The sequence below is a fragment of the Oryctolagus cuniculus genome, chromosome 3, assembly GCF_964237555.1.
Source record: "Oryctolagus cuniculus chromosome 3, mOryCun1.1, whole genome shotgun sequence".
Classification (NCBI taxonomy): Eukaryota; Metazoa; Chordata; class Mammalia; order Lagomorpha; family Leporidae; genus Oryctolagus; species Oryctolagus cuniculus.
In genome coordinates, this window is record NC_091434.1 from 49879219 (window position 1) to 49898339 (window position 19121).

Genomic DNA, 19121 nt, shown 5'->3' on the forward strand with positions numbered 1-19121 from the left:
GTCTTCCTTTGCCGTTGGTTCACCCTCCAATGGCTGCCGTGGCCAGCGCACTGTGCTGATCCGATGGCAGGAGCCAGGTACTTATCCTGGTCTCCCATGGGGTGCAGGGCCCAAGGACTTGGGCCATCCTCCACTGCACTCCCGGGCCACAGCAGAGAGCTGACCTGGAAGAGGGGCAACCGGGACAGAATCCGGCGCCCCGACCGGGACTAGAACCCGGTGTGCCGGCGCAGCAAGGCGGAGGATTAGCCTAGTGAGCCGCGGCGCCGGCCCCCATAATTTCTTTATCCAGTCTACTGTTGATGGGCATTTGGGTTGGTTCCAGGTCTTAGCTATTGTGATTTGAGCTGCAATAAGCATTAATGTGCAGACAGATTTTTTGTTTGCCAATTTAATTTACTTTGGGTAAATTCCAAGGAGTGGTATGGCTGGGTTGTATGGTAGGGTTATATTTAGGTTTCTGAGGAATCTCCAGACTGACTTCCATAGTTGCTTTGCAACAAAATGGAGGAATCTGGAACACATCATGCTGAGTGAAATAAGCCAGTCCCAGAGGGACAAATATCATATGTTCTCCCTGATCGGTGACAACTAACCAAGCACCAAAAAAGGAAACCTGTTGAAGTGAAATGAACACTATGAGCAACAGTGACTTGATCAGCCCTTCTCCTGACTGTCGATGAACAACTTAATACTTTATCCCTTTTAGTATTTTTTTTATTCTACTTAATACTATTGTTTGAACTCTGTAATTAACACACAATTATTCTTAGGTGTTTAAATTTAACTGAAAAGTGTTCTCTGTTAAATATAAGAGTGGGAACAAGAAAGGGAGGAGATGTACAATTTGGGACATGCTCAAGCTGACTGGCCCCAAATGGTAGATTTAGAAATGTGCCAGGGGATTCCAACTCAATCCCATCAAGATGACATGTACCAATGCCATCTCACTAGTCCCAGTGATCAATTTCTGTTCACAATTGATCATAATGATAGGACTAAGAATCAAAAGGATCACACAAAGAAGACTAGTGTCTGCGAATACTAACTGATAGAATAAAAAAGGGAGAAAATGATCCAACATGGGAAGCAGGATACACAGCAGACTCACAGAATGGCAGATGTCCTAAACAGCACTCTGGCCTCAGAAGCAGCCCTTAAGGCATTCGAATCTGGCTGAAGAGCCCATGAGAGTATTTTTAGGCATGGAAAGCCAAGACACTCTGGCAAAAAAAAAAAAAGAGAGGATCTAACTGAAAGATCTCTGCGAGTGAGATTCCAGTAGAAAGAAGGCCATCAAAGAAGGAGGTACCTTTCTCTGAAGGGAGGAGTGAACTTCCACTTTGACTATGACCTTGTCTAAATAAGATCGAAGTCAGCGAACTCAAGAGGCTTCCATAGCCTTGGCAACTCATGACAAGAGCCCAGGGAGATTACTGATGCCATAAACAAAAGTGTCAAATTGTTAAGTCAACAACAGGAGTCACTGTGCACTTACTCCTCATGTAGGATCTCTGTCCTTAATGTGCTGTACATTGTGATTTAATGCTATAACTAGTACTCAAACAGTACTTTACACTTTGTGTTCTGTTTGGGTGCAAAATGTTGAAATCTTTACTTAATATATGATAAATTGATCTTCTGTATATAAAGATAATTGAAAATGAATCTTGATGTGAATGGAAGGGGAGAGGGAGCGGGAAAGGGGAGGGTTGCGGGTGGGAGGGAAGTTATGGGGGGGGGGAAGCCATTGTAATCCATAAGCTGTACTTTGGAAATTTTTATTTACTAAATAAAAGTTTTAAAAAAAAGAAAAAGCTAAAAAACAAAAAGTAGGGCTCATATTTGTGGCACAGTAGATTAAGTTACCACCTACAATGCTGGCTTCCCAGATGGGCACTTGTTTGAGTTCCAGCTGCTCCAATTCTGATCCAGCTCCCTGCTGCCTGAGAAATCAGTAAATCCTTGGGCCTATATACCCATGTGGAGGCCCAGATGGAGTTCCTGACTCCTGGCTTCAGCCTGGCCAAGCCCAGCTGTTGCAGCCATTTGGGGAGTGAACCAGCAGATGGAAGATCACTCCCTCTTTCTCCCTTTCTCTATCTCTGTCTCCCTCCCTCTGTAACTCTGCCTTTCAAATAAATAAATAAACCTTTATAGAGGGAAAAAAGATATTACCTCCTGACTGATAATAGCAAAGACAACACATAACTGATTCTCTTTGCAAAATGTGTTAGTCCTCCCCTGGTTATTTGTCATAAAACAACCGATACATACACAACTCATATAATAGGTGCTTAATAAACACATTAACTAACAATGAATGACTCTCTAAAAGTCCACACAGCTTCTGAGTCCTTCCTACCTTTACTGGGGTCCCTCAGGACCACCCACACTATCTACTGCAAAACTTTAAAAATTTAGATATACATAACATTTGAATGCCTAGAATCACTAGAAACAATTATGATTGACATTAATTTTTTTCAAAGGAGCACTCTACAAATAATTATGCTAAGTATTTTATATAGATTATTTCCTTTTTTTCCTCCCAGTAATAGGTACTATATTTTTCTGCATTTTCCCATACAGGAAACTAAGACAGTGAGAAATTAGAGCGTCCTGGCCAAGGACACACAGACAAGAGGGTAGTGGAACAGGATTTGATGTCCAAGGTGTTTAATTTCAGCACCTGTGTGCTTATGTTCTACACTATAAGTCTCATAACTATTAGTAGTGTGAAGTAAATACAGCCACTCACTTTGAAATGTTTTGTTGATAATCTCAAACATGCACAACAATTACCAATCAGAAATGAATATTTTAAAAAACTGTTTAAGTTAGAGGCAAAGAGACAGACTGACACAGAAACAGAGAGCTCCCAATCACAAGTTCCTGCCCAAATGCCTGCAACTTCCAGGGCTGAGCCAGGAATGCTACCCAGGTCTCCCATGCAGATGGCAGGAACCCAATTACTTGAGCCACGACTACTGCCTCCCACGGTGTGCAACAGCAGCAAGCTGGCGCCAGGAGCTGGGAAGCAAACCCAGGCATTCCAGTGAGGGACACAGGTATCTCTACTAGCAACTCAATCACTAGGCCAAACCCCTGCACCAAAATGAATATTCTTACTACCTTCTTTCTCCCTAAAAATCCATCATATATATTATCAAGATTTTTATATGTCCCAAATAACTCTTCAACAGACAGCATTTAACACTGGTATCTAGTTCTATAACATGCATTTCAAAATTGCTCAATCTTGGCCCAGGAAAATGCTCCACTGCAATAAATGGCATGTATGAGGGAGGAAAAATCCTTTCTTCTCAAGTAGACAGCTGCTGTTTATAAATTGCTGCTTGGCTTGGGGCAATCACTCGTCATAACAGCTGGGAGGGGTGAGAACTGACAAAGTACTGGGGAGTGAGGACTATTTTGCTTTGTTTTGTTTTTCTTGTTTCTACCACTGACATATCCTCACCTAATAAAACATAATCACCCTTTTGCACTGGCACACAGGATCAGCCATGACAAACCTTTTCCACCGATAGACCAAAGCATACATTTCACTTAGTTCAGTGTACGTCTCAGATGCTGGGATAAAAATAGCTGCTGAAAATCAACCTGGTAAAAATCAGCTAGAGCCCATCCTGCCTAAGAAAAGGCCTTCCCTGGGCCGGCGCCGCGGCTCACTAGGCTAATCCTCTGCCTAGCGGCGCCAGCACACCAGGTTCTAGTCCTGGTCGGGGCGCCGGATTCTGTCCCGGTTGCCCCTCTTCCAGGCCAGCCCTCTGCTGTGGCCAGGGAGTGCAGTGGAGGATGGCCCAGGTGCTTGGGCCCTGCACCCCATGGGAGACCAGGAAAAGCACCTGGCTCCTGGCTCCTGCCATCGGATCAGCGCGGTGCGCCGGCCACGGCGGCCATTGGAGGGTGAACCAACGGCAAAGGAAGACCTTTCTCTCTGTCTCTCTCTCTCACTGTCCACTCTGCCTGTCAAAAAAAAAAAGGCCTTCCCTGGACAGGTAGTAGAAGAGTCTCTGTTAGTTAAGGTAAAATTAGCTGTTGTTACAGATAAACCTTGAATGTCAGCGGCTTCATATATTAGAATTTTCTTTTCTTACTCACATAAAGTCTGCTATCGTTTGGATATAAACTTGGGTGCTCCCCCAAAGGGCCACATGTTAAAAGCTTGGCTCCCAAAGTCAAATGCTAACAGAACCAAGAGGGTAGAAACTTGATCGAATTATGGTGTTCAGAGGCGGGGCCTTGGGAAAGGGATTAGATTGCATTAGGTTGCTGCAGGGGAGTCTCTAAGAGTGAATCATGGTGGCTTTATCAGAGATGACAGACAGGTACCTCATGCCACCTGGGGACTCTGCCAGCAAGAATGCCAACACCAGATACTGGACCAATGAGACCCAATCTTGGACTGAGAACCTCCAAAACCTTTAGCTAAAATAAGTCTCTTTCCTTCGTAAGTAGCCTGAGTCAGCTATTTTGTTATAGTCATGAAAAGCTCACTAATTCAAAGTCCAATGGGTAGAAGACAGGAGGAGTGGGAGCTCTGCTCCAGACAGACATTCAGGGACCCAGACCACAGAGACTCTGCCAACTCCAACGCCTGGTTAGCCTAGGTATCCACTTCCAGTGACAGAGGAGGGAGGAGAGGACAGCCCAGGAGAAGTTTTATGGGCCAAGTTCAGAAATGACACATCACATTGGCCAAAATCAGTCACCTGAAAGGGAGATTGGGAAATAAGAGACTGGCCATGAAGAAATGGAAAGAGAGCAGAGGAGTAGCAAGTCAGGCTCTGTGAGTATTAGGGCCATCAAGAGCAATGGGTCTATGAAAAGCAGTGGCCCTGTCAGCAGCAGCACAAGCCTTTTGTTTGTCACATTAAAGAGACTTCACAGAAAATGTGCAGTAATCATTGTTAAAGGTCAACAACTCCACATCTGCCGATGTGCAGCACTGTAAGAACCCCTTCCATGCATTAATTCAACAGTACTTCTTGTGCACACTCACCATGTGCCAAATACCTTGCTAGGCTATGAGGATGTGAAGATACACAGAAAACGTCCCCAGCCACCACAGAGCTTATACTTTGGTGGATGAAAAGAGGCAGAATTTACTGGCAGGAAAACCAACATATCCAGCAATCTGCACAGGGTTTGGCACAGTATGGCAGCTGAACAAAAAGACCCTGAGCTGAAACTAGTTAGGCACAGTGTACCTGCTGGAACATGACAAAGAAAGGATGATGGATAATGGTACCCTGCACAAGATTGGAGCAAACTTCCAAATCCCATAAATGAGTAAAAATAGAGACCAAACAGTATACCTCTTCTAGAGGCTTCAGCATACAAGTTCAAAAAGAAGTTCCTTTAAAATTAAAAAAAAAAAGTCTATGGCTGATACTTCAACATTTTGGGGACCCTCATTGATTTTACATGCTGGCACTGCACCTAGGCATACCTCAAAGCAGGTTTGCAGAGTCTACACCCACAACCAACTGCATTTAATGTCAAGACTTTGTAGCACTACAGTGTACATGCTCTGTGTTCTCCCAAAGCAAGCCACACAGGAGAACTGCTTTTATATCAAAGACAGTAAAAATGTCACTTCCCTGAAGGTAATGTTAACAGTGTGCACGGGCTAGTCAGGTTTCTCTTAGGCCTCAGAACATAATTTATAGCCAGGCTTTCAGGCCCAATTTCTATTTAACCTCTAAGAGAACCTTTTAAATTACATTTGCCTTGGTCCTACTTTTTGTTTATTTATAATTTATTTTACTGTGTTATTGCATACTGGCTAATATTTATTGGAGGCTAATTATATAAGTGTCAGGGACTATGTAAATATTTTGCACGGACTGGCTGATTTAATATTCAAATCAACTTCTTCTGTAGTTCAAGAGTCTGAGGCTTCAAGAGCTTAAGCACTTTGCCCACTGATACAGAGTTCATTGGTAGGGGAGCTGGAATTCAAACTAGGACAGTCTCATCCAAGCTTAGGGACTTTACATTTCTACACTGTTGCATATTTTGGTAAACTAATTTATAGAATTACACGGGTGTGTAAGTAAATGATTAAAACACACTGATGTTTTTCCAGATTTGCCATGAAGGACAATTGTAAGTTTTTGAGATAGAATTTCATGTATTAATCAAAACACTTAAAAATCAGAAAATATCAACTACAGTATTGGATAACAGGACTATTAGACCAATAAAACAAGTATTTAGAGTCTTTCTAGATACACACTTTTGGGGCATTCAAAAAGTAAAAGTACAACCTTTGCATTCAAGGGTTTAAACTAAGTTAGGAAATAAAACTATTTGTAAAATAACTGTGGAGCTACTATTACTAATGCTAACCTATGTAATACAATCCACCAGTCTGAGAACAATTTAGAAAACAGAGAGCTCAATGTGAGATGCAACTGCCAGGAACGGATTCTTGGACCAGAAGATATCTCAAATAAACTCTATACTTATCTTTTAAAAAAATTATTTATTTATTTGAAAGGCAGAGTTGCAGAGAGGCAGAGAGAGAGAGAGAGAGAGAGAGAGAGAAGAGAGGTCTTCCATCAGCTGGTTCACTCCCCAAATGGCTACAATGCCCGGAGCTGAGCTGATCCAAAACCAGGATCCAGGAGCTTCTTCTGGGTCTCCCATGTGGGTGCAGGGGCCCAAGCACTTGGGCCACCTTCTGCTGCTTTCCTAGGCACATTAGCAGAGAGCTGGATCAGAAGTAGAGCAGCTGGGACTTGAACCAAAGCCTATATGGGATACCTGCACCACAGGCAGAAGCTTAGCCCACTATGCCATAGTGCCGCCCCTACACTTGATCTTAGCCAAGAGGCCAAGAAGCAATAAAATAAATTCTGATGGGCAAAATCATTTCTGTTCTGAAGAAAACATTTCCTAAGAATTTTTAATAACTAGAAATATGGGATGACAAAGAATAAAATTGTTCTATTAAAATTTATAGATTACTCTGATTAAAAATGTATTAATAGCAACACCAGTGACTTCTGGATGCCAGTTTGTCAACTGAATGCTAAACGCAGAGCACTTGTCTACCTTGCATATCCATGTTTCTAACTACATGGTTCAAGAGTTCAGCCAGACAGAAAATTTCCACTATGGAGGGTAACAGCCTGAAATCATGTCTAGAAAATTTCCACTGTCAGATAAGGGCTTCACAGTAATCCTCTTACGAGTTCTCCATGCTCTTCCAGAACATACGAGGAAGTAAAACATGGCCCTTCCACGGCTGAATAGGCATATGCGGCACAGTTCAAACAGAACTAAGCTTCTGGTGACCTTGAAAAGTCAGCTCTCACTAAAATCTTAACCCAGCTCCCATTGGGAGAGCACCTTAAACAGAAGGTGCAGACCCAGACCTCATTTTCACTCCTCAGGCCTGAAGCCATTAATTCAAGAAGTTCGAAAGGACTTCAGCACTTGCAACTCCTCAGCTGGCTTTGCTCTCCCCTTAAACACATGCCAATCACAAGACTAATTTTGATCACATGCAGCTCTGAGCTCATGAAGGTTCTCAATCAATATCCACATAAGAAAGAGCGTAACACATCTGGGATTTTCACCAAATGCTGACATTCCTGACCACACCCATGAAGGGTTAAACACCTCCTGTGCAAAAGCAAGGGTGAAAATTCCCATTGGTTTGTAAAATGTGATCTTGAGAAATAATGTAAACCAATTATTGCCACCAGCACCTCTAGCTCTGCATCCAGCAATGCCTTTAGGCACTGAGACCCTCTGCCTCTTTTTAAATAAACTGCAGATGCTTTGTGGGCAGGAAACATGGCTTCTGCTTCTCTGTATGTTGTTATCAGTTGCCCACTGAACAACACATTTGCTGCAAATGGTAGCCAAGCTGCTGAAAGGGTAAGGCTGTGCAAGAAACAGTGGCTACTGCATGTGAAAAAGATCACGGGAAAGAAATGACTGCACAGGAGCTGGTGTTGTGGCACACACAGCTGGGCTGCAGCCTGCAATGCCAGCATCCCATATGGGTGCCAGCAAGTCCCAGCGGCTCCACTTCTGACCCAGATTCCTGCTAATGCACCTGGGAAGGCAGTGGAAGATGGTCCAAGTCCTTGGACCCCTGAACTCATATGGGAAACTCAAATGGAGTTCCATGTGCCTGTCTATGGCCTGGTTCAGCCCTGGCTGTTGCAGCCATTTGAGGGGTGAACCAGCAGATGAAAGACTGATCTTTGTCTCTGCGTGTGTATGTGTATGTGTCTGTGTGTGTGTATGTGTGTGTACGTCTCCTTCTCTCCAACTCTGCCTTTCAAATAAATATATATATATATATTTAGAAACAACTGCACAATTCCAAAACGCATCCATGAGTCTTATCTTAAGCCTGAAAAGTGCAGATGTCTGTACAGTTTCCTTCCCACAGGCCTAAAGAAGAGCAAATCTGCTCCCTCTCTGTTACACGGGGAGCTGAGAATGACCAACACGGCCTGAGAAGGGATGCTGAGAGGATGACCAAAAGCCCCGAGAAGTCAGGCAAGCAAGGGACCCTCCACCGTTAGTTACCGGAAACCCCACAGAGGAGGTAGGGGCAGCCAGAGACATGGAATACAGAACATCTCTGTCCCCTCCTTTTCTGCCGCTTCTCGGGAAGTTGCTAGTTCTCCTGGGGTCTCGGGGTAAGGCAAGGGGTGACAGGACGAAGACAGCGATTTTACTCATATTTCTAAAAGAAGGTCTCTTTTAAAGGCTGACACAGTGGAAGCTCTGCCTGCTCCATGTCGAGACAGTCAGCGATGGGAGACGGTATCCCATGCCCCAACCCTCTCCTCCCAAGGCTGGGTCTCTGGCTCTAATCAGGTAACACTTCAGTCCATGGGCTTCGGGGGATCCATCGTGACAGGGGGTTCGTCCCATAAGTAAACCACTCAGTGTTTTGTTGCAATCATTTCTCCCCTTTACTGCATCTGAAGTAGAGTCTCCTTTAAGCACAGAGATTTTAAAGTCATTTGGACAAGGCTTGTAAAGGTAGAAGACTCCACAGCGGCAAAATGGCCCTTCGGAGTGAGACATGTATTGCTGAGACACGGTGTTTTTCCCCATGGGGATGACTGACTGCTCTCTGTGGGGGCACGTGCGGGTGTCACAAAGGCCAGGGCTTCTGTTTGGGTTGCACAGCCAGGCTCCTCGGCATGCACTCCTGCAGCTCTGGTGCCAGAGCCCGTGTGGGCCCAGAAGGCTGTGTGCTGACGGATACGTGCCCCCTTCTTCACCTGCTTCAGATGAGGAGCTCAGTTTCTGGTGGCACAAGGCAGGAGAAAAAGCAGCAGCGGTGTGAACCACAGCCTGCCAGCAGAGGCAGAGTTCCTGATTCGGTCCAGCTCCCTGAACCCAGGGATCCTGCTCCCTGGGGTGCATCCAGGCGGGGCGGCAGCTGGGGCTGAGTAATCCACTGGGCCCTGGGCACCACACTCATTCCCTGAGGACGCCTTTCTCTGTCCACATGCGGCTTTGGACACAGCCTTCTCTGCCTGAATGCCTGCTGTCTACAGGCCACCTGGGGTGCCTGCTCACTCTCCCCGCAAGTGCACGGTCTGTTTAGGGGAATTTTCCACTACAATCTGCACCCTCCCGCTCCCTGCTTCACAAAGCTAGTGATTTCCTCCACCGAGCTCCCTGTGCTGCGAGCCCATCGAACACAACGTGCAGTTATTACACTCCCGGCTTCCAGAACACACGGGGAGGCCTTGGGGACTCAGGGAATTTCTTTCTTTTTTTTTTTTAAACTACATTCCAAGCACCAAAAATGCCATGCTGCCTGGCTGTTAGCAGCCATTTAATGCATCGTTGATAAATTAACAGGAAAAAAGAGTTTTAAAATTCGCAACAGCATTTGTTTCTCCCTTATATAAAATCCTTCTGTTCTGCTCACCATTTCATGAATGTCCTCCTTCCTTGAGTCACATATGCCATGTGTCCTTTTCCATCTAATTTATATTAAATTTAAAGATGAAAAGGCATGCGCATCTGCTATTATACTATTCTTTCTTTTCGGTGGGCATAACATTTTTTATTATAGAGTCCACATACTGTGCCATACAAATAAACAAACCAATTAAGTCAGGTAAGGACAGAACAGGAACCAGCGGTGAGAAATTCTAAGAACTGTTTGCGTACACCTCGGTTCAGCACAGTTCTTTCTTGTGGTTCCCATTTAGTGCTTTGCTGTTTTCAAATGACACAAGCTGGGATGCATTCCTCACCCCAAGACCCTTCCAGATACTATTTATTATTACTAGGCCAATTTCCCATTTACTACACATTTGAAAAAAATCTCCTCCCACAACTCACACCATTGCATTAGACCTGAAAAGCGCTTCTGTAAAGTATGGATCTCTTTAAATGATATCATTATTATGTGAACATACATTACGTTGCCTCTAAATTAGGATAAGTTCTTTTGCTTCAGTGCCATGATGGATTCTGATAAGTAAGCAGCTTGCATGTTGTTTTGAGATGTACAATCGGGAATCTTTTATCTTAAAAGGCTGAAATCTGACAAGAAATTGTGTTGATTGTACAGCATTTGGATCCATGGTGTTAGGAAAATGACAGTGGCAACCTTAATACAGGTAATGAAATTATAAATGACTGTTGGGTACAATTAATGATTTAGGAGCTGGGGCTGTCAGATCTTAGCTTCAGCCTTTGTTTTCATCATAACGACAAGCAGTAATTGGTTTAGCCAAGCTTCTTAGAGGGGTTTTTAGAAATAGTCTGAAATATATAAGGGGGGTCTTCAAAATATTAATGGAAAATGTATATTAATGAAAAAACTATGAATGTATTTCAAAAATTTTTTTGTTTTGTTTTCTTTCTCTCATACTATTTGTTTAACTCCTTTACTCAGGGTAGGGTTAAATACAAGATCATTAAGTATACCGAAAATAGATTATTGTAAAAATTAAGAATGGGAATCCAAGGAGGGAGGGAGGGAGGGCCGCAGCAGGACAGGAGAGAGGGTAGGGTGGGAAGTCCCACTATGTTCCTAAATCTGTTCATACGAAACTTGTATAACTTAAGTAATTAAAAAAAAAAAAAACCTTAGCTTTTAATTCCATTTTCCAGGAAGTTTTTTAAAGCCCCCTAAATGAATTAACATGGCAATGAGAGCTGACCAGAGATCTGGGTTTTCAGCACTCACAAAGTGCATGGCAAGAAGCTCTTGGAAATGCTTTCTGAGTCTGTATCTTGATGGGACACGGTGCACCAAAACAAAGGTGGAACCCAGGCCAGAATATCGGAGCAAAGTTTTAGAAAGTTCATGGAAAAACAACAGCATGACTATACAGCTTTACCTGTAAGTCACCAGATGTGATTTAAATAACAGAATAGATAATTATGATGACAATCCTCTGTTAATATGTATAGATAACCTGGAAAAAAAACCACCAAAGCCTTTAAAAGCTAAATCTTTTTATAGTTTAAAACCACCTTTGGATGGTACCTCTAACAGCTGCACACAGGAGTTTAATCTAGAGTTCCTCTTTCTTTGTTTAATTACAAAGGTGTGGGTCAAATCCAGCTTTGTTTGGCTCAACACAGAACTGCATTCAGGGAAACTGAAGACCCAGCTTGTCCCCTGACGTCATCTCCTCTTTAGTAACTACTCAAAATCATACAAAAGAGAAGCTCCACTCCTCCCTTGTAGAATCAGATCCTGACGGCCCTGGGCTTCCACTACCCACTTGATTGGATAAAGAAATAATTCTAATTCCAGCTTTTGCCTTACCTTGAAGAACTTCCATAGGGAGAACAGTCCAGGCATTTTCCAGGTACGAAATGTAAATATAGCGAGCAGTGTTGCAGGCCAGGCCAATGTACAGAACCCTAAAAAAAAAAAAAAAAAAAAAAAAAAAAGTGAAGGAAAAAAATAAGAGTTTCCAGCATCAAACACAAAACATGCAAACATCACCCACTCTTTTCCCTCCCCAAACCATCCAGCTCAAACAGTGCTCCAAACTTAGAAGCAGTAAAGCTGAAGTATAATTAAATTTAACCATGAATTTAGAAAGAAGAAGGCTGCTCATAACGTATCTGCCCTCAGCCTTTCCAAAACGTTTCATATAAAAGCCAACACCAGCCTTCCAGAGACTTAATTAGTAGCAGAAACAATGCTTTTGAAAGATGGTCTGGGCACACTGCCATCTATAATGACATTACTGGCTTCCTTCCAGGCAGCTACTGGGTAAACATGCTTGGGACAGTCACCACCTCACTATGATGGGAGAAGCACAGAATACGAAGAAGCACAGAATACGAAAGAGAATACACCACCATGAATGTCTGCGATATCCAACATGCCAAGCAGTTTCATACGGAGACATTCAAGGTCACTGAACACTGTCATCTACTGATGAGCAATCAACCATTTGGAAACAAATACTTTATTCTATCAATTCAATTGACACATATTCACTATTTTTAAACATACTCATATATATTTAAAAAACTGAAAAATATGTATCAACTTTTTGCTTCCCCTCTCCCCCTGCCCTGCCCACCAGAAATATAAATCAAAATAAAACAAGCCAACGCCTGAAGTGGTAAACCTAAGCACAAGGTTACAATCTCTCTTATTCTGAACTGGACAGGCTGGTTGGAAGAAAATGGTAGCTGCTTCTCTGTACAAAACACAGCCTGATGGGAGGGCTTTTTCCCAGATGTTTTCCATTTTCTGCTCATTTCCCCTAATCTTACTGCTTTCCTTATTTTCCAAGTCCAAGAGGATAAAAACTAGAAGGTAAAAGAAACTCACATGACAATCAATGAAATTCTCCTAGTCTTGCTCAACTATAATTTTATATTAAACTCATTTCTATAGATATTGTTTTCTTTCTTTCAGCTTTGAATCAAGGAAAGGAAATGCTCTCAGGCACCCAGCTGGCATTAATCACAAATATGGAGGAGAAAGAGGGAAAAAGACAAAAATAGAGGGTAGGGATTCACTAGGAAATAGGTATGAGAAGAGAATATGGAGATACTCAATAAAGCATTAGAAAGATTAGGTAACTGTTCTCTGAATATTATATTCTTCTTATTTGTGTGTTTTGAGGAAAAAGTGTATTTTCAATGTCATTTGATAAATATTTTGCTGGACAAACTTGCTACTGATCCATCAGCATCCCTCTGGCTAGGGAACAAAACCTCACAGAAATTAAAATGCAAAATACACTGCAAACACACACCACACCACCACCACCACCCCTGACACACACACACACTCACAGAACAAGCTACACAAATCTTTGCCTCCTTTTTAGGTTCTAAGTCAGCGCTGGGCTGACTTCTACTTAGACCAATGCAAGGGTCAGCAAGTAGATAGCATAGGTCTTGCGGGCCATGTGGTCCCTGTTACAGCTCTCAGCTCTGCTGCTGTGGTGTGAAAGGAGCCACGGCTAATACGCAAACAAATGAGTAAGGCTGGCCTCCAAAAAATTTAAATTGTGAACCAGTGAAGTGTAAATTGCAGGTAATTCCTATGGTCACAAAATATTATTCCTCCTGTGATTTTTTCAACCATTTAAAAATGCATAACTGATTCTTAAGTTCATGAGTAATTTAAAAACAGACCAAAGGAAAAATTAGGCCCAGAGGCCATGGCCCCAGCCTGTGAGCTCAGTCCTTAATTCTCAACTGTGGCTGCCCATCAGATTTAGCCTAGTAACTGTTAAAAATGACAACTGTCAAGGTCCATGAGTATATCAACAAAGATCTCCACGCTCAAAACCCAGGCACTGCTGCTGCTTTTTTTTTTTTTCAGGCACTGCTTCTAAAAGCCCCCCACGGCTATTCTGATCCTGAGCCAGAATGAAGAACATCTGTTTGAGCTAATTTCAAACTATCCTGGTAATACTTTCCTATATAATCTTATCATAAAACAAATTCAGCAATCCACCTTCCTAGCATTCATACTGCCTATCTTGAACCTTTCTTTTGAGTTCACTTCTGAATCAGGGTTGCCATGACAACTATTATTTGATCCAGGCTACAGCCCAAAGCTCTTGGCCTAAAGTAACTCAAGGTCGATCAACCCAGTTCAAGTGGTAGATGGTGTTATGCCCCATCAAACCTCTACCTACATGGAATTTAGTCACTGGAGTTTCTGTCTGTCACTTCTGGGACCCACAGGTCTCAGTCAGCCACCAGCAAGTTGAGTGGCTATGAACTTGAATATCCTTCACTTCTTTCCCATGTTTCTAATGTCACAACTGACAGTCTTTTAGAACAAAGCAGGGCCAGTGCTGTGGCGTAGTGAGTTAAAGCCACTGCCTGGCTGGCACCTCGGCTCACTAGGCTAATCCTCCGCCTGCAGCGCCGGCACCCTGGGGTTCTAGTCCCGGTCGGGGCGCCGGATTCTATCTCGGTTGCTCCTCTTCCAGGCCAGCTCTCTGCTGTGGCCCAGGAAGGCAGTGGAGGATGACCCACATCTTTGGGCCCTGCACCTGCATGGGAGACCAGGAGAAGACCTGGCTCCTGGCTTGGGATCAACGTGGTGCACAGGCCGCAGTGGCCACTGGGGAGGTGAACCAATGGAAAAGGAAGACCTTTCTCTCTCTCTCTCTCACTGCCCACTCTGCCTTTCAAAAAAATAAATAAATAAAATAAAAAATAAAAGCCGCTGCCTGCAGTGCCGGCATCCCAAATGGGCACCAGTTCGAGTCCTGCCTGCTCCACTTCCAATCCAGCTCTCCGCTATGGCCTGGAAAAGCAGCAGAAGATGGCCCAAGTTCCTGAACCCCTGCACCCACATGGGAGACCTGGAAGAAGCTCCTGGCTCCTGGCTTCTGATCAATGCAGCTCTGGCCGTTGCAGCCAAACGGGGAGTGAACCAGTAGACCTCTCTCTCTGCCTCTCCTTCTCTCTGTGTGTAACTCTGACTTTCAAATAAATACATAAAATCTTAAAAAAAAAAAAAAAAGAGGATCCAAAGAAACAGAGTAAAATAAGACTTATTCAGGGCAAGTTACTTCCTCTCCCTGAGACCTGGCTTCTTCATATATCACGTGGAGACAATAATGTCTACTCTGCAGTTTTATTGTGATAATTACACAATGACTCACCCAAATAAATAATAAATGGCAGAATTATGATTTTTTAACAAAAGATTTATTTTTAAATCAGTTACTTAGAGAGCCACGAGCTTCTTTTGGGTCTCCTATGTGCTTGCAGAGGGCCAAGCACTTGGGACATTCTCCACTGCTTTCCCGGGTACATTATCAGGGAGGTGGATTGGAAGTGGACCAGCTGGGACTTGAACTAGCACTCATGCATTATGATTTTTAAAAGTATCCAGGAACCCTTTTGCCTTCTGTCAAAACTTCTATCCCTTGGGGCCAGCGCTGTGGCACAGCGTGTTAAAGCCCTGGCCTGAAGCGCCGGCATCCCATATGGGCTCTGGTTCTAGACCCTGCTGCTCCACTTCCCATCCAGCTCTCTGCTGTGGCCTGGGAAGGCAGTAGAGGATGGCCCAAGTCCTTGGGCACTGCACCCACATGGGAGACCTGGAAGAAGCTCCTGGCTCCTGGCTTCAGATTGGCGCAGCTCCAGCCATTGTGGCCAACTGGGGAGTGAACCATCAGATGGAAGACCTCTCTCTCTCTCTGCCTCTCCTTCTCTCTATGTGTAACTCTGACTTTCAAATAAATAAATAAATCTTTAAAAAAACAAAACAAAACAAAATTCCAAATTCCAAAATTCCAAAAGAAGGAGCAGAACTAGCACTCTACTCTCACCAACTATTCCGGAGAAGCAGAGTGGTTTCAAGAAATCAGCAAGGGTGAAAGGAATGAACACAAAGGAAGTCAGTATTTGGCTCGGTGGAAAAGTAAAGAATCGGACATACATTTATAAAACACCTCTACATTTTATTTTTGAAAGTTTGACTATAATGTGTCATGGTGATGATCATTTCTGATTATAGTCAATGGGAAGTATTTCAGCAACCTAAGAATATTTTCAGTATCTGAGCAGGATATTTAAATTGTCTCATTACTCACTGTTATGTACTGAATTGTGTCACACATCCTCAAATTCGTTTGTCGAAGTCCTACGTCCTAGTCCTCATTACTTGAGTGGGACTACAGTTGCAGGGATTGCCCTTGTGGAGGTCATTCAGGTGAGATGAAGTCACATGGGTTGGTCCTAATCCTGTATGACTGGTGTCTTTTTAAGAACAGCAGATTATCACCCAGACGGGAGAAGACCAGAAGAAGACAATGGAGGAAGACAAGCCAAGAAGATCCTCAGAACAAACCAACTTTACTGACACCTTAAACTTGGACTTTTAGCTTGTAGATCTGTGAGGATATACATGCCTGGATTTTAAGCCACCTATTCTACGGTACTTTGTTATAGAAACCCTAGCAAGCAATCACGTTCATGCTTATGGAATGAATGATTTGCTGATAAAAAGAAATTCATAATGTGTTGTACTAGATAATCTTTCATACAACAAAATTCTTTACGCTCAGTATAGAGTACATGGTCAAGGACCTAAAAATTCCCCTGGGATTGAAGTCGAAATACAGAAGAACTGTCTGAAAAATGCTTCTCAGTGAGCTACAGTCACCAAGTAGCCGTCTCTAATGATAAAGGTCAGTAGCAACATCATCACTGTCCTATTTCTTAACAGGAAATCAGCAAAGTGAATAAAGCAGGCAAGACACAACAGCAACTGGAGAACAGGTGGTTACTGTAAGTGAAGTTATATACAAGGAGGGACAAAACTTATAAGGAGCAAATGACTCAGTAGGAAACACTACAGCAGGGAAAACTCAAACCACTTGTCAAACACCTTCATATTCTGTACATCAGCAAAATACAATAAGAGGAAAGTTGCTTATAAGATTCTAATTTCTTATTTGCCACAATTCACAGTATCAGCAGCTTAAGTTGATTGGTGGTTATGTTATTACAAAAAACTGGCATTTTTCAGCACATAGTATTCAAGATATGGATGCAACTAACTGTGAGTCATTCTGTAATTGCTAATAGGGTGTATGTTACGTATGATGCGCTCCTTTTCTACACTTAACCAACTATAATATAGTTTGGTGCCCCTTGAGAGCCTCAAAACCACAACAGACATGAATTCCCTCAGTAAATAGTTACTGCAGAATCACCAGGTGCCACACATACACTGGGGCTGGACTTGCCGGAAATAAAAAAATGAGGAGGAAATCTTTACTTTGAAGGAACTTTGAATCTTTACTTTGAAGGAGTATAGCAGGGAGAAGACACAGAAGCAAACAAGGGAAATATAATAGACATGCACCATGGACGTGAGATCACAGAGGAGAGGGCCTCTGCCCACCCTGGGGGCTGAGGGACACCTAGGCTAAGAAGTGACTGGACAAAGATGATGGAAAGAGCACCACAGGCAGAAGGAACCAAGTGAACAAAGGCTGACCATAAAACTCGAAGCATTTGTGGCTAGAAAGAGTATGTGCAAGATAAAAGGAGGGTCACAGTTTAAGGACTGAGGAAGAGATCAGTGAACTTTTCCAGTCCTGATAGGATCTGGAAACTGTTTCAGAGATAATACAGGGTCTGATAGCAAAGGAAGATGAAGGATCATCCTACAGTGCGTGCTCATCTATTTCTCAAAAAATGAAGAGACCAGTCACTGTGTTTGCCAGAGCTACAGACAGCCATGGGAACTGATGGTTGATGGTTGAGCCACTGTTCTTAGACCTGAAGGGATCATTACCTGGGTTTCTATTTGGGCTTTCAAACAGTACAATCTCCTAGCTAATATTCGGTATTATTCCTATACTCTGAATCTGGAAACTAGATGGGCATTAACTATATAGTTATCCAAAGGGTTAAGAAAGGTATATGAAATAATTAGTATGGCCATAATCCCTTTGATTCTGGACAAAGAAAATGGTTCGTGCAGACAGATTTAAGGTAATTGCTATTTGCTCCAAGAGTCACTTGGATAATCAGAAAGCAAATTGTCATGCCATGGGCGTGTCTGAATCACAGCAGTTGATGTATACAGGATTTTATCATGAAAGATCTTTCCTAGCAGCCCATCTGGTACAACACTCCGCCTGGCTCTCTGTTCTCCAGTCCATTTGAATGCCAAATGGATCCACTGGGTTATGGTCCCCTACTTCCTGTACCCAGTTCCTCTTTCAGAGCTCACTTTGCTCCATCTCATCCCAGGTCCATTCCCTTTTATATGGGTTCACAGGATCACATGCTTCACCTCGTAAAACTTGACTCAGTCCCAACCATACATCTACAACCTGAAGGTACTCTATATGGAGGGCAAGGACTTTCATATTTGTGGTGGAATGAGAAGGCCATGCCAAGATGGCTGCTGGCAACAGAACTGCCTGGCAACAGGCTGTGATTGGATGGTTTTGGAAACCACATGACAACGGAGCCTGCCTGGCAACAGGCTGTGATTGGATAGCTTCAGGATCTGCCTGGCAACAAGGTGTGATTGGTTAGGGCATAGACTGCCCCTTGACCAGATTGGCTGCCTTGGCTATATATGCTGCTGTAGCAACTGAAATAAACGAGTCTGCAGGCTGCTTGCCTCAGGCCTGCTTTCACCCGACTCCTGGGGTCTGTGTGGTGACTCTGCGCCTCCTGCCCCCACCACGCTCTTCCTCTCAGGAACAAATCCACAGCAACACATATTGTGTTAGCTCAGTCTTATCCCCAGAACTTGACACAAAATAAGCTGTCTATAAATGCCCATGAACTGGAGGGAAAATACAAATACTTTAAATAGAAAATCAATTTAAAAATATTCCTTGAACACATTCTATGCTACGTGCTAAGGAAACAGTGGTGAACATACTCTATTGAAATTCTAATTTTATATGTGGATACATGCATGTGTATGTATTTTAAGATATCCAGTTATTATACAGGAATAATAGGTATGTGAAAGAATTAATTGACTTAAAAAAGAAGCCTGGAAAAGCTAAGATTTGAAAAATATATGTCCCTATTGGCAACATGTTTGACATTAATAGATTATGATTGAAGATAAATATTTTCGTTATAAAGACAAGAAACATTTCAAT

The 19121-nt window shown here is 43.0% G+C and overlaps 1 protein-coding gene across 8 annotated transcripts in view; it reads right to left on the bottom strand.

Moving 5' to 3' along the window:
* MFSD6 (major facilitator superfamily domain containing 6) overlaps nucleotides 1-19121 on the bottom strand; it is an 89544-nt gene that overhangs the window by 14376 nt on the left and 56047 nt on the right. For all 8 annotated transcript variants that reach the window (XM_070070460.1, XM_051848355.2, XM_051848356.2 and 5 more), the window contains one exon: nucleotides 11807-11904. In XM_070070460.1, the coding sequence (XP_069926561.1) occupies nucleotides 11807-11904 (98 nt within the window). The remainder of the gene's footprint in view (nucleotides 1-11806; nucleotides 11905-19121) is intronic.